General features: G+C 38.8%; 2 protein-coding genes across 6 annotated transcripts in view; both read left to right on the top strand.

Moving 5' to 3' along the window:
• The first annotated feature begins 2,347 nt into the window (after window positions 1-2,347).
• FN3K (fructosamine 3 kinase) lies at window positions 2,348-13,296 on the top strand. 4 transcript variants are annotated; one of them, XR_014491417.1, is made up of 7 exons: window positions 2,348-2,604; window positions 5,670-5,821; window positions 7,596-7,687; window positions 8,777-8,853; window positions 9,249-9,371; window positions 10,658-11,820; window positions 13,035-13,112. XR_014491417.1 is itself a non-coding variant. In XM_083354416.1 (6 exons), exons 1-6 carry the CDS (start codon window positions 2,464-2,466, stop codon window positions 10,994-10,996), a joined length of 924 nt encoding a protein of 307 aa, XP_083210542.1. In that variant the 5' UTR covers window positions 2,348-2,463; the 3' UTR covers window positions 10,997-13,296. The 4 variants fall into 4 exon arrangements, 2 of the variants coding, with proteins under 2 accessions (XP_083210542.1, XP_083210543.1); XR_014491418.1 differs by having other exon boundaries at window positions 10,658-12,026; window positions 13,035-13,096; XM_083354416.1 differs by having other exon boundaries at window positions 10,658-13,296.
• A 9,078-nt stretch (window positions 13,297-22,374) lies between these two features.
• TBCD (tubulin folding cofactor D) overlaps window positions 22,375-24,903 on the top strand; it is a 164,767-nt gene continuing 162,238 nt past the window's right edge. For both annotated transcript variants that reach the window (XM_083354407.1, XM_083354406.1), the window contains exon 1: window positions 22,375-22,477. The gene's annotated coding sequence lies outside the window, so the exon portion shown is untranslated. The remainder of the gene's footprint in view (window positions 22,478-24,903) is intronic.

Raw genomic sequence — 24,903 nt, 5'->3', positions numbered from 1 at the left:
AATATCTCCTTTCTCCCTTTGGAAATTCTTTTTTATTCGGAATTTCTGTTTCAGTGAGCTTTTAGTACGCAAATGATTTTAGATATTCTTCAGCTATACTGTAGACATTTCTTTCATAACATTTACCCTTTTTTTTACATTCCATCACATTCTTCTATTATTCTGGCACATTCTGGTGACAGCAACAGAGACTAAAAAGCAGCTACTGTGGGCAGTTAAGGGCAGGCCGATTATGAATGGAAAAGGTTGCAAAGGAAACAGATTACCATTGCCCCTTCACCCTGTGCAATCATATGGCTTTTCAAATGGAGGCCAATCAGCTCCAACACAAAGAAAATATATCCACTGATATGATCTTCCAGATGGGCAATTCTGGGGCTTCAGTTTTCCATTTCAATCTAGTGCTGAGTTTGAAAAATGAAGTTGGAAAGGATGCAATAAGAATACTGCTGTTGCTTTCCTGTTCCCTCCCAATCAGAACATTGCATCTTGGCTTGGAGACTAAAATAATTTTCATTTTCATTTCTTTCTCTTTCCCCTTTCCTGTCCTTTCTTTTCCTTTCCTTTTCATCCATTGCTTCTTGTTCTACTTTCAGGTGCTTTGGGGAATAGGTTGGCCCTCTGTTCTCTGTTGCAGCCCCTCAAATATTGGAACACCACTATTGTGTCATCCCTAGTCCTTCTTTTCACTAGACATACCAATTCCTACAAATATTCTTCATATGTTTTAGCCTCCAGCCCCTTAATCATCTTTGTTGCTCTTCTCTTTCTAGAGTTTCAACATCTTTTTTATATCAGGGTGACCCAAACCGGATGCAATATTCCAAGCGTGGTCTTACCAAGCCATTATATATTGGTACTAATACTTTGTGTGATCTTGATTCTATCCTTCCGTTAATGCAGCCTAGGATTGCCTTGGTTTTTTTGGCAGCTGCAGCACACTACTGGCTGATATTTAAGTATTGTCCATTAGGATGCCAAGATTCCTCTCGAAGTTATTTTATTGGAGTACCAGTGCATCCTAGAATAAGAAAAAGTGGTTTTCCAAAGTCACTCTGTTAGCTTTGTGCCTAAACAGAACTAGAATTCACAGTATCTAGTTTCTATCCCACTGCCTTTAATCACTTAACCACACTGGTTCTCCTCAGTGCCATATTAAATCCAAAGTATTTATATGTGTTACTATATTTGTTAAGTATCCCACTCTTACATCTCTGAGTGATATACAGAGTGAAACATACCTGGGCTTGTTGAAGCTGCAATAACTTGCAAAAGGCTCTGGTAACCATGAAAGTATGAACTTACAAGCTACACTGGATCCTTCCACTAAGACATGGAGATTGCAATCACCCCAAACTCCAAAAAGTCCAACAGCAGCTTCCAAATGTCATTCAAGAGTTTGCAAAGGACTTCTGCTGGGCAGGTTGGTGAACATTAAACCAGAAGTTGCCCCAACTTGTCCATAATTCCACAAAGCAGCATCCCTTGCTATGATCTCAGTCTCACAAATTAACACAAGTACCCAACTCCTCAATTTTGCAGGAACAGAAACCCAGGAGAGCAGATATCTGATGACTTTTCATGCCTTTTGCTCCCCAGCCTGGTCTTAGTAGTACATGGCAGGTCTCTATTCTTGACCATCAGTATATTATAAATGGGCAGTCTTACAATACTTCCAAGGTACCACCTCTAGCACCAGCTACCTAGGCCCAGTTTGGGGGCCTCTGCTTGTAGAATTATTCTATAAACTACAACGCAACGCTTCTAATTTTGAAAAGGAATATATTTCAACTCGACAGTCAATAAAACCAACTTCGGCATTCACGAGTCATAGATGCAGGAAATTTCAGAGACCACCTCTAAAACCGGTATCTTTCACATCACAGTCGCATCTGCAACCCTCTTGACGATAAAACCTCCGCCCTACTTTAAATTGAAGCGCGCTTGCCCCCTGGCAGCCAGCTGCTTCATTATCGTGTAATCTAATTCCAAATAAAAAGGGGAGGGGCTAGAGAAGCTCCATCAACATCATTGGCGAACCAGAATGATCGATCTCTCTCTCTCTCTCTCTCTCTCTCTCTCTCTCTCTCGGAGGACTTTCAGACCGACCTCCCCCTCCCCCTCCCGGTCCACTCGATAGTGGTGCAAGAGCCCATTTTATTGCAAGAATGTTTGTTTTCCACTTGCTTTTCAAGCCCACGGCACTTGTTTTTCTTTGGACGAAAACCGCGCTATCTCGCATAGCGATCGTCAGTCCTATAACGCCCACTAACCGAGTTCCCCTGTCCTTCTCCCCCCCCACCCCATCCCATCCCCACCCCGGTCCGCCTCGCTCCGGCCCCGCAGAGTTACGGTGTTCGATTTCGTGCTTTTCTGTTTACGTTTGGCCGCAAAGGGAGGAAAGAGCCGTAATACCGACGCGGCCTGGCGACCGAAGGCAAGACTCCTGAAACGACGGGCGGCATGGAAAACCTGCTGAAATCCGAACTGAAAGCCACCGTTGTGAAGCTCTTGGGTGGCTCAAGAGGAGGGTACATATGTCAAGGACAAGCCTACGAAACCGACGGAGGACGAGTGTTTGTTAAAAGCCACGACAAGCCCCAGGTTAACGATACAGCTCTGTTTAGCTGCTAAATTACCGCTGCTGGGAAGGCTTGGGGACTAGGAGGGCAATCCGCCGGCAGCGGCAGCTTGTGACACAAGCTGTTTGCTTTGCTCCCTTTTGTTTTTACCCCTTGCAATAAGGGCAGGAGTCTTCAAACTCGGCCCTTTTATGACTCGTGGACTTCAAATCCCAGAATTCCTCAGCCAGCATGCCTGGCTGAGGAATTCTGGGAGTTGAAGTCCACGAGTCATAAAAGGGCCGAGTTTGAAGACCCCTGCAATAAGGGTACGCAGGATGGGTGAAGCGAATGCCGTTAAGGGGCGGTAATATTTTCTGCGCAGCTTGATCAGCATATGTATGGGGAGGGGTCTGGGGTGGGTGAGTGGGTAGCAATATCTTGTTCGTGAAATCAGCTGAAGTAATCCCGGAAATTCGGAGTAATTATCTAATTAGCTCTTCTGCTCTAAATCCTCAAGGAATCTCCCACTGAGTCTCGCTGGCCAATTAATTAATGCAATTAAACCAAGCTAAGCATCTATCTGCTGGCCTGTCCTCCTTTCAAAGCACTTTCAGTACTGGGAATTTACATAAATACGTAAATAAACTCGTATGCTGTGAGCTGCTCACCACCATCAAAGAAATTCCAATAAAATCAAAAATTCAAATGCTAATTATTTTCTCTGAAAAAAATCATTTTTATATGAAGCAAATATAAAAATACATTTTATATTTTTCATAATGGTATTGTTAGCATCTGGATTTTTAAAAGAAATTGATCCTGATTTTACACATTTTAATGGTGCTGTTAAGTCACTGAGAGTCCTAGTGGGTTAAATATAAGTATGTTGTTGTCGTTAGCTGCGAAGTATCGCGACCCCATGGACAATGTTCCTCCAGGCCTTCCTGTCCTTTACCATTTTCTGGAGTCCATTTAGGCTCATGCCTACTGCTTCAGTGACTCCATCCAGCCACCTCATTCTCTGTTGTCCCCTTCTTCTCTTGCCCTCAACCTTTCCCAGCATTCAGCTCTTCTCCAGTGAGTCCTTCCTTCTCATTAGTATATACTTACCTTTGCATGTGCTCATATCCATTGCAAAGGACATTCTAGTTGATAACCAGTACATCCAAATTTATTTATCTGCTAGCAAATATCTACTATTTTATTAAGATGAGTTTATAATTCTTTGAAGAGATGAAGAATGTGCTTATTAGGCATTAATAAGAACATGCTGCCAGAGAAGATTCAGGATTGCCCCTCATCCCATCTATATACTACCATCTTGTGTCTGTTTGATAGTTTGTAACTTTCAGTTGGGCTAAACAGCACAACACAGAGCAACATTCTTTGAATCAAAGTACCTCGGATGGGCTAATTTATAGAATTCACCCAAAATCTGAGATCTACCACTCCCATGAGACTGAAACTAGGCAAACCTGTGGCCACTTTAGCACCACACCTTCCAACTGCGTTTCCCAGAAACCAATGAACTCTATGGTGCAAGGGAAGATGGCCTGTCTCCTACCCTCTTTTCCATCTTCCTCTGGCCCCTGTGTCTAATTGGCTGGTAGCAAGGCCTGATGGTGAGTGGCCATTGGTTGCTTTGGACCTGAGGCTGAAATTTGAAATCTCTTTAACGGCTGGTGAGGAAAGAACAAGGGAATGACTTGAATGCCCGCAAGAACAGGGCTACTTGGGAGGCGTGGGCATTTGTGACTGATAGCTGAACATCCTTCCTCATTGGAGGGAAGAGACTTTTGGAACAAGCCTGAACACAGTTTTCTCTTGGTCTCTAGCTCGCTTTGTTCCCCTTTCTTCCAGCAAATTGGCAAGCAGTTTCAAGGGTCAGTTGAGAAAGAAGAGGGTTTTGAGGGCATCACAAACCTACATTATATGTGGAAAAAACCCAGTGGGTCCCAGGTTGTTTAGGGCAGGGCTTTTCAACCTTTTCACCCATTGTACCACTTTTAGAATATGGCAACATCTGTGTACCACCAGTTGCCTAGCAAGGTGTCAAAAACTTGATGACCAAAAAAAAAAGGAAAAAAGTGATGAAGTACAGGTAGTCCTTGACTTACAACAGTTCATTTAGTGGCTGTTCAAAGTTATAATGGCACTGAAAAAAGTGCCCCCCAAGCCACAGCCAAGCAAGACACCTGCCTGCTTGCCCGGCAGCGCTCTTCCTTCTGTCTGAGGTTTTCATTGTTGTGAGCATTTCTGTGGAGGTGAGGTGGGAGATTTTGTTTTTTTATCCCCCCCCCCCCGTCTGCTGGGTGGTTGCAACAGGTTTTGATCACTTCACATGACCCTGGGACACTATGAGCATCATAAATATGAATCAGTTGCCAAGCATATGAATGTAAATTACAAGACCCTGGAGATGCTGCACATTCCAGCTGATCGGCACTTCTGGGCTCAGCAGAAGCACCAGGATTAGCACCGAGCTCCAGCTGGAGCCTGGCGCTGATCCTGGCACTTCTGCTGAGCCCTGACAGCCCTGCAGCTCCAGCCGTCTCTCAGGCTTGTGTGGTGCTGCCATTCCCCTCCCCCGCTACCACTTTTGGTCGCGTACCATCTGCCAGTTGCCAATGTACCACAGGTGGTACCTGTACCACTGGTTAAAAAGCCCTGGTTTAGGGTTTTCTAAAAATGTAATTTAGTCCCTCTTTTGTGGGACACTTCCAATTCTTTTTTAAAAAATCTGGGCTACAGCTATCGACCATTTTTATTTTCTAAGAATTCCTATTTGCACCAAAGACATTTTTTGAAATAAAGATGCTCTGGAGACTGGAACTTTCTTTAGCACTATGCTCTGATTATTTTGTTCATGTTTGTGAATTGGATGAATCTAAAACAACTAGAATGAACAGAGCATCTGGTTTGTACCAAAGAACAGGTCTATGGGCACCTATTTCTGACATGTTTACTGAGCAATGTTTCCTTCACCTGCTCCTGGATATTTGGTGTATAATTATTTACAAATCAGAAGAACAACTCTTTTTTCTGTCCTGCAAAATCCTAACATGCAACCAATTTTCATTAAATTATATTCTTCTTTCTGATCAGGCTAGGATTATGTTTGAAGGTGAAATGGCAAGTTTGAGAGAAATTCAGAAAACTAACACCATACGAGTTCCCCAGCCAATTAAAGTGATGGATCTTCCTGGAAGTGGAGCCGCATTTGCTATGGAGTACATAAAAATGAGGAGCCTCAACAAGTATGTTAAAGGCTTCATTTTAGGATGTTGGTTCTCCATCCCTCTTCTTTTCTTTTACAGTGGCAGTTCTGAAAAAGACCCTATATGTTATTACCACAAAACAGTGTCTCACTGGAAGCAAAATAAATTCAGGGATGAGGATTTTCATTTTCCTGGAGGAGGGTGTGTGTGGAAAACTAAATGTCCTGAAACCCCTGATCAAGAGACTAATCTCTAAGGACAGAACATTTGTAATAACACTAAACTTGTACTAATTGCTGATGATTAGGGGACTGGAGGTGTATGAAGAATGGTTGTAGGAATTAGGTATGGCTAGTCTAGTGAAAAAGATCAGGGGTGAGATGATGGCAGTGTTCCAGTATCTAAGGGGCTGCCACAAAGAAGAGGGGATCAACCTATTCTCCAAAGCACCTGAAGGTAGGAAAGGAAGCAATAGATGGAAACTGATCAAAGAGAGAACCAACCTAGAACTAAGGAGAAATTTTCTGACAATTAGAACAATCAGCGGAATGACATGCCTCCAGAAGTTGTGGGTGCTCCAACACTGGAGGTTTGTAAGAAGAGATTGGACCACAATTTGTCTGAAATCATAAGAGTTTCCTGCTTGAACAGGGGGTTAGCCTAGGAAACCTCCAAGGTCCTTTCCAATTTTGTTATTCCGATTGATCTCCTGCCACATCCACCCAAAACTTTCCATGTGACCTTACTTCAAGTTCCAGTAGTGATGGGTCAGAACATAGTGTGGAAAATCCTATTTTGGGACGTTAACAAACTCAGATCCATAACATTCCATAGAATTTCAGTGAAGTTATACCAGCAGGGAATGCTTCCCTTTGCCAACCTATGAACCCTGTACAATGACAATCATACATACAGTATCTGTCAAGATTGGAGCATTTACTTAGTCTTGGCTGAATTGGCCAAGTGGAGGCATTCAAACATTCCATGGTTCATTTCATCTTTTAACTCTTATATGTCCGTATCATAGTTAATGTGATGTTTTGTTCTAGTGTGGACACACAATCATTTGGAGAGGCCAACCATAGCAGTATAAGAGCTTTCTTCTGATATTGCTCATCTTAAATTTTGATAAAGTTACCTTGAAACCAACATGATGAATATAATACCTACAGAAATTTCTCATGAGGGAGATGTGGGCAACATGCCCTCTTAGTGGCATTTCAGTTATTTTTTGTGAACTGATTAAAGGAATTTGTCCCTTTTCCAGCTTGGGGTAAAGGGAGGAAGAAGGGAGACAAGGGAGATAAACAATGGGATGTCAGAAATAAAAAAGAATATATCCAGATTTAGGACTCATCATGGTGAGTCATTTTCTCAGATTATCATCTGACAAACATGGCTCTTTAACAAAAATATATATATAGAGAGAGAGTCAAAGATCACTGTGCAGAGGTCCAATTATATTGGAATTGTTAAATCTTATAATTTCTCAAAAGAAATTTACAACCTATTGGCTGGGTTCACACCCATGTTTAGGAAAAGTGTTACTGGCAAGTTGTGCCTCACTGAATTATGTGAAATTGGGCAATTGGATTAATTTAATAAACTGTTGATATGGTAACCATAGTTTAAGATTTATTTATTTTATTTATTTTATTGGATTTGTATACCACCCTATTCCCATACATGTGCAGATACAGTAATTATTTTCTAAATTATATATGTGTGTGCATGCATATGTATAAAATCTCTTTTCAGGCTGATTTGAAACCACATGGTCCATAATATTGGGGTTTGTTTCTTCTCCTTCTAGATACTCAGCAAAACTTGGAGAACAAATGGCAGATCTTCACCTTTACAATAAAGAAAATGGAGAAAAACTAAGAAAAAAAGAACAAACAATTGGTACAGTATAGTTGTTATGAACTAGGAGTTACTTATAATTAGCAGGTTTGGAACACAACTTTAGATGGAAGCTGATGCAATTATTAGAACTCATGGTACTAATATATAAGCAATTAACATGCCTCACTTTCCTTTTTTGTATAAACAATTATTCTTTATAATATTGCTATTTGCTTCTCTTGTATCAGAAAATGGACATTATTATTGGTTCTGAAAAAGTATATATGCAAAACAAATCTGGATGCCCAATCAGGCATACATCCAATGTATTTTATAGTATTTAACTCCAAGAATTTCAATTCTTGCACTGTCTAAGTAGTTCTCACTACTTGTATTTGTAGCTCAGAATTGAAATGAGGGGTCCATGGTACTCTCTGAGCTTTGTTTGTTTTCTTGCAGATGTTTCATTACCCAAACTATCGACAGTGCTAGCTGCTAGTTCTAGAACTGATGATATTACTTAGTTTGGATAATGAAATGTCTGCAAAAAAAGACCCAAACTCAGAGGCATCAAGGACCCTTCAGTAGTCATTTACCATCTACAGTTGAGACTAGCAACTCTGTTGCTAAGTGATGTGGTCATGACACCTCACATGACTGCAGCTGCCTTATGACATCAGTTCATTAGTTCCTGCATGGTCATTAAGCGAATCACTGTGTGTTAAGCACAATGTCACATGACCTTGATTTGCAACTTCCTGCCAGCTTCCCCATTAACGTACTTGTTAGAAGCGGGCTGTGAAGTCACAAATGGCGATCACATTACCACAGGATGTTGCAACTTTTGTCCATGTGTGCCAGTTTCCAAGTGCCCAAAGTGGCTGATCTCATGAATGCAGGGACATCATGAAAGCTGCAACTTAGAGGCCTGGTCATAAGTCTCCATTTTTAGTGCTGTCGTAATTTTGGGCCAGTCGCTGAACAAGTGGTTGGAAGTGAGGATATCTGTATTCTATAGGGCTGCAGTATGAAACTATTCCTTGATAATGGAACTCAGTAGGATTCATTTATGAGTTGCTCAATAAGTAGAGAAAATAATGTTTCTATTTTCCTGTTTGCAGTCTTACTTTTGTTAGTTTATTTTGTTAGGAGTAAGCCAGACAGAACCTAATTATGTGGATAAATTTGGATTTCATGTGGTCACCTGCTGTGGCAATATAACTCAGGTAAGTTCTCTGAACAAAATATATAATGTAAGATGTAGAGTGTTAATTATAAAGCTATCATCTCTTTCTAGACTACTGAACTTAAGTTAAATTATTTAGGTATTTTTATACCTGGCAGGTGTAAGGAAGAAAGGGAGTAAGTCTTTTCTTAGTTACAATCATTTCATTATGTGACTGGCATCTAAAGTCAAACATTACTTCTAGCATCTTAACTGACCATACAATTTTGTGTGTGTGTGTAAACAGAGTATAGAGTTTTTGTATTCATGTTTTGCTAAGGAACATTGTGGCTGGAAGTTTGCAATTGCCACAAAAATCAAATGTTTAAAGAAAGTGATCTTATGCTGTAGTTGATAAATTCATAGCATCATTTTTGCACTAGTTTTATTTTGCAGGTAAATGAGTGGCAAAATGACTGGCCTACTTTTTTTATTCAACACCGCCTCCAAGCCCAAATGGATTTAATAGAAAGAGATTATGGAGACAGAAAAGCAAGAGAGTTGTGGGAACAGCTAAAGGTAGGAAGAAAATGTTAGAATATTACTAGATTAAAGCAGCAGAAAATGTCAGAGTACTTGCCTCTTCAGAGGCTAAAATCCAAGTGACAATTTCTGGCTTTGTAATCATTCTACCAGCATTTATTACAGCTATGAGTTTTTCTTCCCAAGAAAAAAGACCAATTTATAGTTTTATTTATTTATTTGTTTGTTTGTTTGAGATCACACTGCCCTAAGCCATTATGTGGCTTGTTTGTGAAATTCAGTCTTTGAGAAATATAAAACTTGATGGAATGAAGTATTATATAAAATCAGTCAGTTAGTGATGGTTTAATGCAGACATGTCAAACTTGCAATGTCACATGATGTCGCGCAACGTATCGGGACAGTTTTGCCATTGCTGGCAGTGGGGTGGGCGTGGCTTTTGCGTGATGTGAGTGGCCCATGGGCCAGCAGTTTGACACCCTTGGTTTAATGTAACAATAGTGAAATTTTATGTTTGAACCTAGTATCAGTTTCCTTTTAGTTCTTCAATCCCCCCTGCCTTCTTTACCTAATGATCCTATTCCATTCATAATATGGAGCTGCATTTCCTATAACTATACTAACTTTGATATTATTTGCATTTTTTAAAAAAATCTGATTTAATCTCTTGCTCATTCTCTCTCTGCCTTTTTCTCTATCTCTGTCTCTCAATAGCCTGTGATCTAAAATCATTCTGAAATCAGAAAAAGATACTCAAAAGAGCCTTGGTGGAGCAGTGGGCTAATGCCTCCTTAAGTAACACCAGCTGCCTGCAATTAGTGCAGGTTTGCATCCCACCAGGCTCAAGGTTGACTCAGCCTTCCATCCTTCCGAGGTAGGTAAAATGAGGACCCAGATTCTTAGGGGCAATTAAGCTGACTTTGTAATAATGCTGCTTGGGGTGTGTGTGAATTTGTGAAAGCCCTAATAAGCAGGCATATACATAGAATGAAGGCTACTGCTAAGCTTGTAAGCCGCCCTGAGTCTTTGGAGAAGGGCGGGATATAAATGGAATTAAAATAATAATAAAAAAAGCGATTATAAACGTTGTCCCCTATTTCACCTTATTAGGTTAAGTCATCATGAGAAGCCCAATGTTGCCAGAAAAAGTGACACAATTTGTAATAATATCTAGTTTGTAAAACTAGGTTTAAAAAATAAAAAAGAACTTTTATAATCTGTATGTACTGTATATTCTGATATTTGCCTTGTAGTTTCCACAGTAAAAAATTTTCTTTGCCAAGTCTTTAAGCTATCTATTTTTCCGATATTTTTTTTTACAGCCAAAGATTCCAGAAATGTTTCATAGCTTGGAAATAATCCCTGCACTTGTTCATGGTGACCTGTGGTCAGGAAATGTAGCTGAAGATGACTATGGACCAATCATCTTTGACCCATCTTGTTTCTATGGTCATTCAGAATTTGAACTTGCAATTGCTATGATGTTTGGGGGATTTAGTAGCTCTTTCTTCTCTGCATATCACAGTAAAATCCCTAAGGCTCCAGGTTTTGAGAAACGCAATGCCCTTTACAAGTTATTTAACTATATAAACCACTGGAACCATTTTGGCACAGAATTTCGGGGACCTTCTCTTAATATAATGCAAAGCCTTTTGAAATAATTATCATGCACAATCATTCTTATTAAGTGATTCCCTGTTTGGCACCTGCTGCTACAAATGTAGTGCATCAGAAACGTTACTTAGAAGACAGAAAGTGTTAAATTGGTGTGATATATGTCTGCTTCCTCACAAATTCTTGCAGTGGGCTTGTAATAATTGCACCCTATAACTATCGGTTGATACACAACTAATTAGTTCAAAAACAGCCCATTCTCATATCACCTTAAATGAACCTGCCCCAATAATAGTTTTGACATATCTTCATGATACTGCCTTCATCTTACCCCTAGCCTACATCTGAGGCAGCTTAAAGTTGCCTCCAGTTTTTCTAGTTTTAAAGCAATGTTTTCTCTCTGCTCCCAACAAAGCTTTTTCCATGCATATGTTATTGCATGTTTCATTATAGTAGCTGAGGGGGTGGCTGTAGGCACTTTCCTCCCACCAATGTTATGACAATATACTTTTCTGGTGGTTCAAGGACTGATGGATAGCATTTTAATACTGCCATCTGCCTCTGCCTTGAATTAAAGAAACAACCTTGCTGGCTTGGAATTCCATATATTACATGTACTGTATCTGGAGTGTACTGGATTGCAAATGGCTACAGTATGCCACATACTGTACATACCGATTATGCTATTCCCTTTTAAGAAACTTTGTAATTGTTTATCTTGTGCCAACATGTCAAAAACAGTCTGTTGGGATCTATGGATAGTCAACTGGAGAAAAACTTGTGGAAGATCATTTTCGTGCATGGTAACTGCAGCAAGATTACTATATGTACAAAGATGGAAAGATTCTGAAATGTCCATGATAGGGGAATGGTTAGTGAATATGATGAATTTACAGAAATGGCAAAACTTATTTGTTTGATTAGGGAGAAGACAATTATGAGTGACAGAAACTCTTTATGGCCTTTTTGCTGAAAACTGGAAAAATATGAACTGGTGATTGATGGAATTGATGATTAGAAAGGGAAGATATGGGAAGAAAGGAATTATGCTATAACCTTCAAGAGAGAGGGTAGAAGGTAAATATTTTGTAATTGCTATTGAGAAGATTGGAAGCCGATCCTTTACACATATTCTTCATTCTTCTATCTTTTTTTATTTAGTCACTTGCTCTGATTCCTTTTTTACTTTTATTTTGTTTACTTTTATGTTTGCTTCTACTATTGTATGAAATACTAAATTTTATAGAACAAAATTTAATAAAATCACAAACACACATCATGTATTGGCCTTCTGGGTCAGTATAAACATTTAGAGGTGAAATTTATGCTGTTGTTATTTAATCCTTCAAAGATTCATGCAAGGCTTATGGATAGAGGCAATGCTTCTAATATTTTAATTCTTATTGACTCAGTATAGTAACCTAAAAGAAATTATGGATAATGAAATTTCACTCTTCATATCTTTTCATTTTCTCCCCATATTAGAAGAATTACAGTAAATGTTGAAAAATAGGGAATATTAGTCACTGATTTCCATACCACTTCAGGATTCATTTGACTGTTGTGCTGTATTTATATACTGTATCTCATTTGAAAAATTATTCTAAGCTCTCCTTTCCATTAGAAAATAAGTTGCACTGTTATTTTATAACAATACATTTTTGAGGTTTAGAATTTCTAGCATCTCCAAAAAAGCTTTACAATAGGATGTTGATAATAACAATCTTTGAAATGTATATTAGAAATGCTTATATGGTGAATGAAATAAAAATGATTTGAGAGAAAATTTCTTTATAATAGTTGATGGTTTCAGAAACACTAACATAGATGAACTATTTATTGAAATAAAATATTCAATATCTATGATTGTTCTTCTTTCCCCTAAAAATATCTTGTTATTACATTTTTAAGAGGGCAGGCTGGCGAAATTACTTAGTAATATTGACTCCAGTGAATTCCCAGATAAGTCTGGATAGGGTTCTTGTATGTAATATTATAACACTAGCTGTCATTTTGTGTCTTTTTCTTTTATCACAAGATAAAGTTATGGATAAGCTTACAACATGTAATCCTTAATAATTACAGAATTTGAATAAGAGTTATTGTGCATATAATATGAAATGGAAAGAAAGCAAAGCCCTATTTACATCATTTGAAATTAGAGTTCTTCTAACTATAAGTTCAGGTATGTAAATTTATTTATTTATTTTATTAGATTTATATACCGCCCTTTCCCGAAGGACTCAGGGCGGTTTACAGGGTATTTAAAACAAGAAATACAAAAGTTAAAAACAATTTAAAAAATTACATCAATCCCTGAAAAAAAAGTAAAAACCCCAATTAAAATTAAAATTCTTATCTTGAAATTAAAATTGGTGTTTCTCTATATTTGGGATACTTAATTGTTCAAACCTAATTGCAAGGCAAGTAAGAGGGAGGGAACAGGCCATAATCCAAATGAGAAAACCTTGGGTTACTTGGGGCTACAGGTGCTAGATATTCATCACTTTCATTTTAACAGTTTATAGTAAATGGGATTGAATATGACCTCTATGTAATATATACTGTAGGAATATTTAAAGAAGAAAAATGGGGAAACAAAGAATCTTCTCCCTTCTCTCAATGAATACGAAATTGGGCTTTGAGGGTCTCAATAACACCTCTGCTTCAGTGGGTCTATGACTCTACATTTTGTCCTTTTGACATGTTAATCTCAAGGGGAATAGGTAACAAACAAGAAACTGTTTCTTCGATTTGTAGCTAGTCAAGGTTTCACCTTGTATTGATCAGTAATATAGTTGTCCTGCATTTTGAAGAATTGTAGAGCAGTAGGTGAGTCTTGTCAATGAAGATGAAATGGCAGCATACAGTTTCTGTAACCCACTCAGAGATAAACGTGTGGTATGATTAATGCTTGCTTGTCAATCTGTGTATATTTTTACTTGGAAAGGCAGTTATTTTTTTTGGGGGGGGGAATTTCAGAAAAAGGTGTGTGTGTGTATGGGGGGAGTTATATCAGTTGCTTGGGTGCAGCAGGCAAAGGTTGGAGGGGAGTGAGAAGGAAAAAAGACCCATTGTCTCTTTCCTGAATAGGACTATAAGATTCCAACATCAACCTAGATTGAACACTTATGACCAAATCAGTGGTGAGGCTAAAGTCATAATTAGACAGGGTTTTTTTATCAAAAGAAATGATAGTGCAGTATGATTTTTGTTCAAGTGTCAATGAATAGGAAAGGGAAATTTAACATCTTCCTCCCTGATACACTTTAGGTGAAGTCCTATTACTCCCCAGCACCCCCGCTTTCATTAGGGTCAATAGGATCCTTTTTTTCCTTCCTGGGATCAACAGCAATTACAGAGAATAGCAAATTTCCTTTTAATTTCCCTTGAAACATCCTGTTTACATCTCTCAAACTCTGGTAACCTTAATGTGAAGCTCCTAGTGATTGCATTCCTAAAATGGAAATTTGGAAATGCTTATCAAGCTTTATAAGCAATTTGTCACAGATCAAATCACTTATGATGCGAACTTAAAGCAATTCCCCTTATCTTTCTATTTCACAGAAATATCTAGGATAAATAAAAAAGAAATCTTCAAAGCCGTGCTCTATCTTAAGAAATCTTGGCAAGCAAGGTTTTAAGCTCCAACAATTACTTAAATATGGCCATGCTAGATCAAAGAAAAATCCCACCACTGATGATCATCTTGTACCCTTATTCCATTCCTCCTTTTGGTGGATGACCTAATCCCACTGCCAGTGTCAGTAAAATGTCAGTAAGGGAGCCCCTTCCTTGGCTTTTCTCTTCTCTCATATCACCAATACACTCTAAATGCCAGGTGACTGAAACTGATCTATAACTGTTTTCATCCTCAAGAATGGTCTGAACACCTATTACCTTATTGCCTAATTACTACGTTAAGCATACCTAATAAATTCTATGCTCTCATCTTGCATTATAAATTATTGGGTTACTAAGAAGCTCTTAGTAATATTTATGGAGGCAGATGCTCAGTTGGTGTGCCATTTTACATTTCTAATGGAGAAACACGCATATGGCCAACGCACATCTCCCCATATGTCTTCTCTTTTCCAAGGGCAAATTCTGATGAAACTGTCCCTCAAATCTATGGTTTGGTGGCTACTCTTCTTAATTAAAGGTAAAGGTTCCCCTGCACATGCGTGCTAGTCGTTTCCAACTCTAGGGGCCGGTGCTCCTCTCCGTTTCAAAGCCAAAGAGCCAGTGCTTGTCCAAGGACGTCTCCGTGGTTATGTGGCCGGCATGACTAGACGCCAAAGGCGCACAGAACGCTGTTACCTTCCCACTGGAGTGGTCCCTATTTTTCTACTTGCATTTTTACGTGCTTTTGAACTGCTAGGTTGGCAGAAGCTGGGACGAGTAACAGGCGCTCACTCTGTTACATGGCACTCGGGATTCGACCCGCCAAACTGCCGACCTTCTGATCGACAAGCTCAGCATCCTAACCCACTGAGCCACCAGGTCCCTTCTTCTTAATTAGGATGTTGCAATAAAATACAATGATAAAAAGCTAAATGGGACAGAGCTAAAAACCTTACTGTAAATATTACAATATACCAAGGTGTGAAACAATGTTGTATTCTAACTCCCTTTTTTGAATTTGGTGCTACCTACTTAACTTAAAAGGAATTCCATCGTTCTAAACTGAGTGATGTGCACTTTGACAGTATTGGTGATAATGTGGCAGTTCTTTTGCTTACAAAAGTGGGCCTTGGAGGAATTTTGTAAGGTGGAAAAAAGCTCACAACTTGAAAAGACCTAGTCACAGAAACATCAATGACAAATTAGAAATAATAAAATGGAAAACGTTCCAGCTTCTAAATGTCTTGAAACAATTTTTCAAGTCTTAAGAGCTCAGTAGAAACAAATTAGGGCCATTTCTTTCAGAAGCAACAAGGTAATTCTGTGCTTTTCCATTCCAAAGGAGGGAGATACATACCTGCTGCCATAAAGGTTTTTAATGCTAACACTATACACAAAATTCTCTAAGGTGCATAGCATTCCACCTATAAGATTCAAAGCCCTTGGATATTGTTCAGTATACATTTTTCTTCCACATCTCATGCTGTATTTCAAATGGAGATGACAGTCCATGCTTGCCCACTTTCTTATTGCTGTTTTCCAGGGACTCAGTGGACCATTAATTGTCCTTGATATATTTTTATCAAACTGGAATAAAAAAGAATCTCAACCTGATTTGTATTACTGAGTCTATTTACTAGTATAGAAGAACCCAAAGTTGAAATCTGTCAAGCTTTTGACATTGCATGACAGGTTCAAGGTTTTGGTAATGGTTTTTAAGGCCCTACATGGCATGGGTCCGGAGTACCTCGGGGACCACCTGCTGCCGGCGTCAACATCCCTCCGCCCTGTGCGTTCCCACAGAGAGGGCCTCCTCAGAGTGCCTCCGGTCAGAAAATGTCGGCTGGTGGCCCCCAGGGGGAGGGCCTTCTCTGTGGGCGCTCCGGCTTTATGGAATCAGCTGCCGGTCGAGCTCTGGATGGCACCTGACCTTTGCTCCTTCCGACACGGTCTGAAGACCCATCTATTTGAACAAGCCGGCCTGGCCTGATGGGGGATATGTTGGGGTTTTAATGGGGATTTTTATATTGTTATTGATTGTTTTAGCTGGGCTACTATTTAATTCTTTTTAATTTTTGTATCCTGTATTTTTTATATGTGCCCTGTTCACTGCCCTGAGTCCTTCGGGAGAAGGGCGGTATACAAATATAATAAAAGATATAAAAAAAGATAAAGGTAGCTTTTGGGTGCTGTAGGTAACTTTCAGTGCTGGTTTCCAATGTAGAAAACTTTTATATCCACAAATTACTAATTCAGCTTTATTTGCACAGCATACTACAGAGCCTTTTCTTCATCTCATTTCAACACCTTACCCCTAGCAGTACTAGTTAGGAGATCTCATTCACTGAGGGATGATGCCCTTGTGGTCAGAATGAACCTAAGAAGATAGATAGATTTTTATTTTATTTTTTTACTGTGGGCACAATGGCACACATCAAAAATGAAAGTTAGTTGCTCTCAAAGTGAAACACATACATGACACACATCTAACCATACCATATACAACATATGTATAGACCCACACCCCTACATTACATAAATATTAAATACTCCCCATCTTGAATATATAATGGAAGGAGGAAGCCTGAGAGTTCACAAGGTTAATGCTGTATGGAATGAAACTATGGCTGGATCTGGATGTTCTCCTATGGATACCACAAAGCCTCCTCCTAGAAGGTAACAAGAAAAACAAGTCGTGAAGAGGATGTGTAGTGTCCCAGATAATCTTACGGACCCTGCTCAAGCAATGCTTCTGTGCTATGTCCTAGATGGAGGGAACTGCCAATGATCTTTTTGGCCATCCTCACCATTCTCTGCACCACCTTCCTGTCTGAAGCAGGGATGCTTCCAAACCAGACTGTGATGCTGTATGACAGGATGCTCTCGATCATCCCCCTGTAGAAAGTGGTAAGGATAGGAGAAGGAAGATGTGCTTTTTTCATGCAATGCAGAAAATGCAGGCGCTGCTGTGCCCGCTTCACCAGTTTCTCACTGTTGAGCAACCAGGCCAGCCTACTCGTTAGCTGCACACCCAGGAATTTGATGCTGGTAACTGTCTCCACAGGTGAATCATTAATGCACAGAGAAGTGTGGCTGTGCCTGCCTTTTCTGAAATCGACAATGATCTCTTTGGTTTTTCCGGTATTTAAAACTAGGCTGTTTTCCTTACACCAGTTCATCAACCCCTCAACCTCTTTGCGGTAAGCTTCCACCTTTATCACATGTATTTTTCCCACTGCCTTTTCTATACTAGTTTACGTATAAGTATATTGTACTCTCTTGCAAAAATATTGCAATATCTTTTATGGGAGGTGGTTCATCTTAAGTGCTTTATTGCGTGTTTGGAAAAAGTATTATTATAAGTTAAATTATAAAATACCAATTTGGGGGATTCCTGGACACGCAATAGAGGGGGTATCTATCGGTGTGAATTTGGATATGATTTCTTATAAGCAATTACTTAGATTGGAAGGGAGTGACTGGCAATTAAGGTCGCTAGTTGAGTTAAAACAAGAAAATATTGTACAATCTTGGTTTCAGTATATTCAATTGCAAGCCAGGTGGAAGTTAGACCAGAAGGTTGGTTTGACGCTGATGGATGAAAATTTGGTAAAACAGATTAAAGATCAAACTCGAGCGCACATAAAGAGAATTTATAATGCTTTAATAGAATTGGACTCGGAAACGGAATTGGTCAAAGATTGCATGGTAAAGTGGGCTCAAAATATTCAAGAACTGATTCCATTGGATGTGTGGGAGGTAATTTGGGTTAGAAATGTAAAATTTACTCAAGCCCAAAATTTAAGAGAAAATTTTTATAAAATGTTTTATAGATGGCATTTGGACCCTAAAAAGCTGTCTTGTATATATTCTAATTTACAGCCCAAATGTTGGAGATGTGGTAGTTTAGATGCTATCTACTTTCATATTTGGTAGACTTGTAGAAATATAAAAGCTTTTTGGATTAAAATTTGGTGGAACATTCAAAAGATTTTTAAGAGAAAGATAAAGTTTACTCCACAATTATTTTTATTGGGTGTTATTACAGATGGTGATACTAAAGAAATTAACTTAATGTTGAATTTGATAACAGCTGCGAGGTTATTAGTAGGGCAATATTGGAAGAAGGATTGCCTACCTACTATAGAGGAATGGACGCTTAAAGTGTCAAATTTAGCAGAAATGGCTAAGATTTCTGCTTACTTGAAGGATCATTCACAAGAAAGATACATTTCGGTTTGGAGAAGATGGATAGATTATATTCAGAAAAAATATGGGACCAAAAAGTTCCATTTAGCTTATGAGTAAATTTTAGATTGTTATAACTTAAGCCTTTTTTATTATTATCATTAGTTATAATAATATATATATTATACGGTATTATTATTGTATTAGTATAAGTTGGATACTTTTAGATTGTTTGTAATTATGTTATAGACGGGTTAAAGTGCATTATGTATTTGGTTATTTATATAGTTGGTTAATGTTAGTTAGATTATGATTATTTTATATTTGTAACCCTGTAATCAGCTCTGGGAAATGGGGGAGGGGGAGGGGGGTTTAGGGGAGGGTTGGGGATGGGATAATATTGTAACTTTTATAAAACTTTTCAATAAAAAAAAACAACTAGGCTGTTTTCCTTACACCAGTTCATCAACCCCTCAACCTCTTTGCGGTAAGCTTCCACCTTTATCACATGTATTTTTCCCACTGCCTTTTCTATACTAGTTTACGTATAAGTATATTGTACTCTCTTGCAAAAAAAAATTGCAATATCTTTTATGGGAGGTGGTTCATTTCCTACCAGTAGAACTCTTATCATTACCTTTAGATTTGTTAAGTTTCTATCTACAATGATTTCCATTGGAAAGCACATGTCCTAATCATGGATTGCTAACACTATTAATTCTTTCTTTTCTCTTTTACCCTCTTTTATTTTGTTTTATTCTATTTTGTTTTATACTGTTTGTTTATTTTTAAGTTTTGTATGACAATTTTGTTATATTTGGTATTAAGCAATATCAAATATAACAAAACAGTCATATAAAACCTAAAATAAATAAAGAGTATAAAACAAAATAGAAATAAAAATTTTAAGGAATCTTAATAAGAGTTCAAGTCATAATTATTTAAATATTGCCATGCTAAATCTGATGAATTAAAGACACTACGGTGTCTTTAATCAGATTCAGAAGTTACCCCTGAAAACCCTTGCAGAATGTATTTGGATCTCATAACTATAATTTACAAACCTAGATTTTAGAACAAAGTATATCAGGAAATTTCTAGTACATGTGAACAGGCATAGCATTTGCTGAGATTTTTTTTTTCATCTAAAGAGAAAATGGCCTTGGTTCTGGTGTTAACATCTGTCTGGTAAAGACCTGTAATTTCAGTATAGAACTCCTCTGGATTGCATCTTTGATTAATATTTGATGGCTGTTCAAAGTTACAATGGCACTGAAAAATGTGACGACCAGTTTTCACACATATGATCATTTTAGCATTCACACAGTCACGTGATCAAACTTTCGGTGCTTGGCAACTGGCATGTATATTTATGATGGTTGCAGGGTCCTGGCATCCTGGGATTGTCATTTGCAACCTTCTTAGGAAGCTTCTGACAAGCAAGGTTAATGCGGGAAGCCAGACTTAACGACCACGTTTTACTTAACAAACTTCAGTGATTCACTTAACCATGGCAAAAAGGTCATAAAATGGGGCACTACTCATTTAACAACTGTCTTAATTAGCAACAGACTTTGGGCTCGAAGGTGGCCAGAAAGGCCCAACAGAGACTTCACTTCCTCAGGGTCTTGCGGAAGAACAGGGTAGAACAACGGCTAATGACCCTCTTTTACCGGTCTACTATAGAAAGCGTCCTCTCGTACTGGTTTGGTATGCTGGTCTGACAGCCGCGGATAGGAAAGTATTACAGAGAGCGATGAGCACAGCACAAAACATCGTGGGCTGTCCCCTGACACCACTGAATGACATCGCCAGGGCTCATTGCCTTGGAAGAGTGAGGAAAATTCTCAGGGATGACTCACACCCTGGACGGTATCTTTACTCTCCTACCATCAGGTAGGAGATACAGGAGTATAGCCAGCCGTACCAACAGGCTGAAGAACAGCTTCTATCCATGGGCTGTCAGGCTCTTGAACGGGAAATAATTTTATAAACTTTATGTATGATTGACTTGTGAGGCCGGTGTATTGTGCAATTAGCTCACATGGTGTAATAAGAGGGTTTGTTGTCACTGTGAGTTGGAGGAGGGGGCACGAAGGGAGGCTCAGCCAATCTCAATGTATACATGGTTGTATTTTGACAATAAAGTTTCATTCATTCATTCATACTTCATCTGTGGTCGTAAGTCAAGGACTACCTATAATGACATCCATATGTATGTATGTATGTATGTATGTATGTATGTATGTATGTATATATATATATATATATATATATATATATATATATATATATATATATATATATGTATATATATATATATATATATATATATATATATATATATATATATATATATATATATATATATATATATATATATATATATATATATATATATATATATATATATATATACGCTCCACACTCAAATGTTCAAATACAGATGCTATAACTCTATGTGGCCCTTGGTGCTCTTGGAGCTTGGTGATCTTCTTGCAGACGTTTCATTCAAACCTGTAATTCAATCCTGAGCTACAAACATTCTATCAATACTATGATTCTAATGCAGTTATTTTAGAACTGAATTATACTTCCTTTCCATTATATTAATTAATTAAATCTATTATGGCAGGGGTTCTCAACCCCCGGTCTGTGGACCAATACCGGGCCACGGCATGCCAGCAACCGGTCCGCACAAATAAGCAATCCACCCGCAAGATGCAGGCAGCACACAAAACCACACTCTTCAGTCCGTGGAAAAACCTCTCTCCACGGAACTGGTCCCTGGTGCCCAAAAGGTTGGGGTCCTCTGTTATTATGGCCACCCACACTAAAAGACTATTTTATTATTGCTAGACTGTTCTTTAATTGAATAAGAGTATGTTCTTATTCTGTACCTAAATTCACTTATGACTGTGACCCAGCCAATTTATAAGGTACCTCTCAAAGGCAGATTTAGGTGTGTGAGAAGGGAATTCCCTCCCCCCTATTTTTAGACCCCTTCCTTTCCTTTCCCATCCCGTCCCCTGGGCAAATTCTATAATAGACAAAACAATATAACATCCTTTCCAAAAGACAAAAATGCACAATACACCCAGGAGTGTACCATCCTGAATTCTTTCTCTGGAAGAATGGGAGAATAACTATTCTCCGCCCTTCCTTGTCTGGATTCGCTTACTGATGGCTGAGGCCACGCCGTCCCCTTCCTTGTTTTAACCTTTACTGGCGCTGAGGCTGTACCTTTTTCTATAAACTACACTGTGATGAGAAATTGGTGTAGCTCCCGACCTGGCCCGTAGCAAACAGCAGCTTCGTGACTGCGGGATTAAGAGAAAACTGGGTGGTGGTGGTGGTGGGGAGGGAAACGTGAGAAGCTCCAACCCAGGGGTCTTCAAACTTGGCCCTTTTATGACTTGTGGACTTCAACTCCCAGAATTCCTCAGCCAGCAAAGCTGGCTGAGGAATTCTGGGAGTTGAAGTCCACAAGTCATAAAAGGGCCAAGTTTGAAGACCCCTGCTCCAACCGCTGGAGAAGAGAGATACCAGCCCTGCCCACTCCTTTCTTTCCGCCCCCCCTCCCCTTCGCTAAGCTCCTCCCCCTCCTCCTGAAGGCCGAGTCCTGACGTTTTCAGCTTTTCTGACCCACGCGGGGAGCCGTAGAGCGGAGGCCTGGCCTTGGGAAGCGCCAACGACGAGCCTCCTTGGTTGTTAAGGTAATGAAAGCTTCGGCGGGGCGGAAAGGAGGGCCCCGTTACAGCGGGTTTTCCCAGCCTCTACGAGAGGCGGAGTGGAAAGTCGGGCTGGTTGGAGGGAGATTGTCGGTCATTCAGAGGCGCGGAAGGAAGAGACGCGGCCCGGTCGGCCCAGGGAGAGAATTCCCTAAAAGCAGGATGCTGGGTGTCCCAACCATCCTATTCCACCGCCTCTTCCTTAGGAAATACATTTAAGTCTGTGGCAAGGCGTGGCGAGAACAAATAAAGTCGGGGGAATTGGGTCTAAGTGCTTTAGTTTTATTCTTCAATATTGGTCCTACTACCGCAGTAAAATGGTAACGCCCAGCCCTTGGAAACGTCGGCATGATAGGAAAGATTGTTCGGTGTATTGAGTGGTATTTAAAACCTGCAGGCCTGCTGCAATTGCTCACAGCTCAGGATTTGTCTACCACTATATTTTCTTTGCAGAGCAAACCGGTTTTCAGAGCCGTCCAGTTTCTGCAGGTTGAGGATGAAGGAAAGATACCTCCTTCAGGCTTTATGCAGATTCCATTCTGGCAAATGATAGCCAACAGCTAGGATTTTATTTTTTTTTAAGGCAGCTTATCGTGGGTGATGCTGAAAAACCAGGCAAGAATATCCATTGGAAGGAATTGGTGCTCACTTAGGTTCATCGAAATTATTGCAAATAAGTATTGACTAGATTGGACCCTATTCAAACTGAGGCAACCTAAACATCAGTTACTATAAATAAAATATGGAAAGGATTGTGAAAGGAAAATCAAGGGACCAAAGAAAGAAAGAGATGAGATGAGTGATATGGTTTATTCAGTAAACTTTTTGAAGACTTATTTGTTAGATTTATATCCTGCTGCTGCCTTCAGTAGCTGGAGGTGATATACATAGTGCTCCTTCTTTTCATATCTCCCCATTACAAACTTGTGAGTTTGTGGGACCCGAAAGTGAATGACTGACCCCAAGACACCTAGTAAAAAGATTTTGTGTATTTGTGGACATATATATTGTACTGCTTGCACCAGTACTTCTGTGTCTGTGCGTGCAGTCTCAGCCCACACATTGCATTTAACCTTTGTGATTAAGATTGACCTTTTTATTCTAAAGATATACTTGAATAAAGTTTATTGTACAAAATGTAGCTTGGGGCTGAAGAGGTACGGTATATAATTAAAGGCTGTAAATGTAATTTGTGTTCCTTGATTAATGTGAGGAATAAGGAAATTTGGCATACCATGTAGAAAAAATACATAGAGCAATAAATTTTTAAAGAGATATATTCTCAAAAATACAGTTCAGAGTTATGAATTTGATTTTGTCTCAACTGAATCCAGTCGTTTAAAAAAAGTGTGCATGAAGTCCACTAGTGGAAGAAAGAGTATTAAGTACTGATTTTTAAGTTTTTCTATAAGCATGAACCATACAAATCACACAACAGCTTCTTGATTGTTGTTTACATTTTATATTAAGTTATTGTGTTGATTTTAAACGTCATGAGTCACCCAGAGTTACTATTGTGAGATGGAAGGCTATTATAAATTGAAAAAGACCCAAATATATTTCCCTGCAAAAATATAGCCCATTTCTAATATATAAATGACATAACCAAAGTGCCATTGATACATTGGTGTACACAGATACACTTTGCATTATTTATATCTTATTGTGCTTTTATATTGCAGAGCCACCCAGGATCATTTGACACAGTGCAACAAATAAATAAACAGCATCAGTAGCTTTCTGAGCCTGTTACAATATATTCATGGCCCATTCCTTCAGTCTGTCTCATCTTTCCTTTTACTGGATAAACTTAATTTAACATTTTAAATAATTTAATAGAAGAGGCATTATAATTTCCATTCCTTTTGGGGGACATTCCATTTTTTTCTCAAATTATTTAATTTATAATGGTCTTTACTACTTATGAATTTCAGTGGATCTTAATTACGTCAGTATCCATTTTTAATTCCTGTTAATTTTTTGAGTGGTATATTATAGGAAAACCAAGAAAAAGTTCTCATACTTCATTAAAGCTCCAATTATTTGCTGTGGATGTTCTTAATCTTTTGTTTTATGACCCTTTCCTAAGTCTGCCTTATGGATTAAAGCTGGACCCTCTGCATACAAAACATATATCCTTCCTCATAGTTAAAGTGTCTCTGAAATTTATTTATTTATGTTTAGGAAAGGAGATGGGAGGGAAAATTGTCACATATTTTAATAGAAATAACATTTCTTTGTATGCTACTGTTAATTGTCTTTATTTTGAAGATAGAATAGTCATAGTCCAGTTTGGATCAAAAAGTCTTAGACCTCTCTAAAATGGAGTGAGATCTAATGGGGGAAAATGGATTTGCTTAATGACTGTGATTCACTTTACCACATTGATTCAGTTAATGACTATGGCAAAA

This window comes from Vipera ursinii, assembly GCF_947247035.1.
Source record: "Vipera ursinii genome assembly, chromosome: 2".
NCBI classification, from domain to species: Eukaryota; Metazoa; Chordata; class Lepidosauria; order Squamata; family Viperidae; genus Vipera; species Vipera ursinii.
Note: the sequence above shows the minus strand (reverse complement) of the source record. Positions and strands in the feature narration are given on the sequence as shown.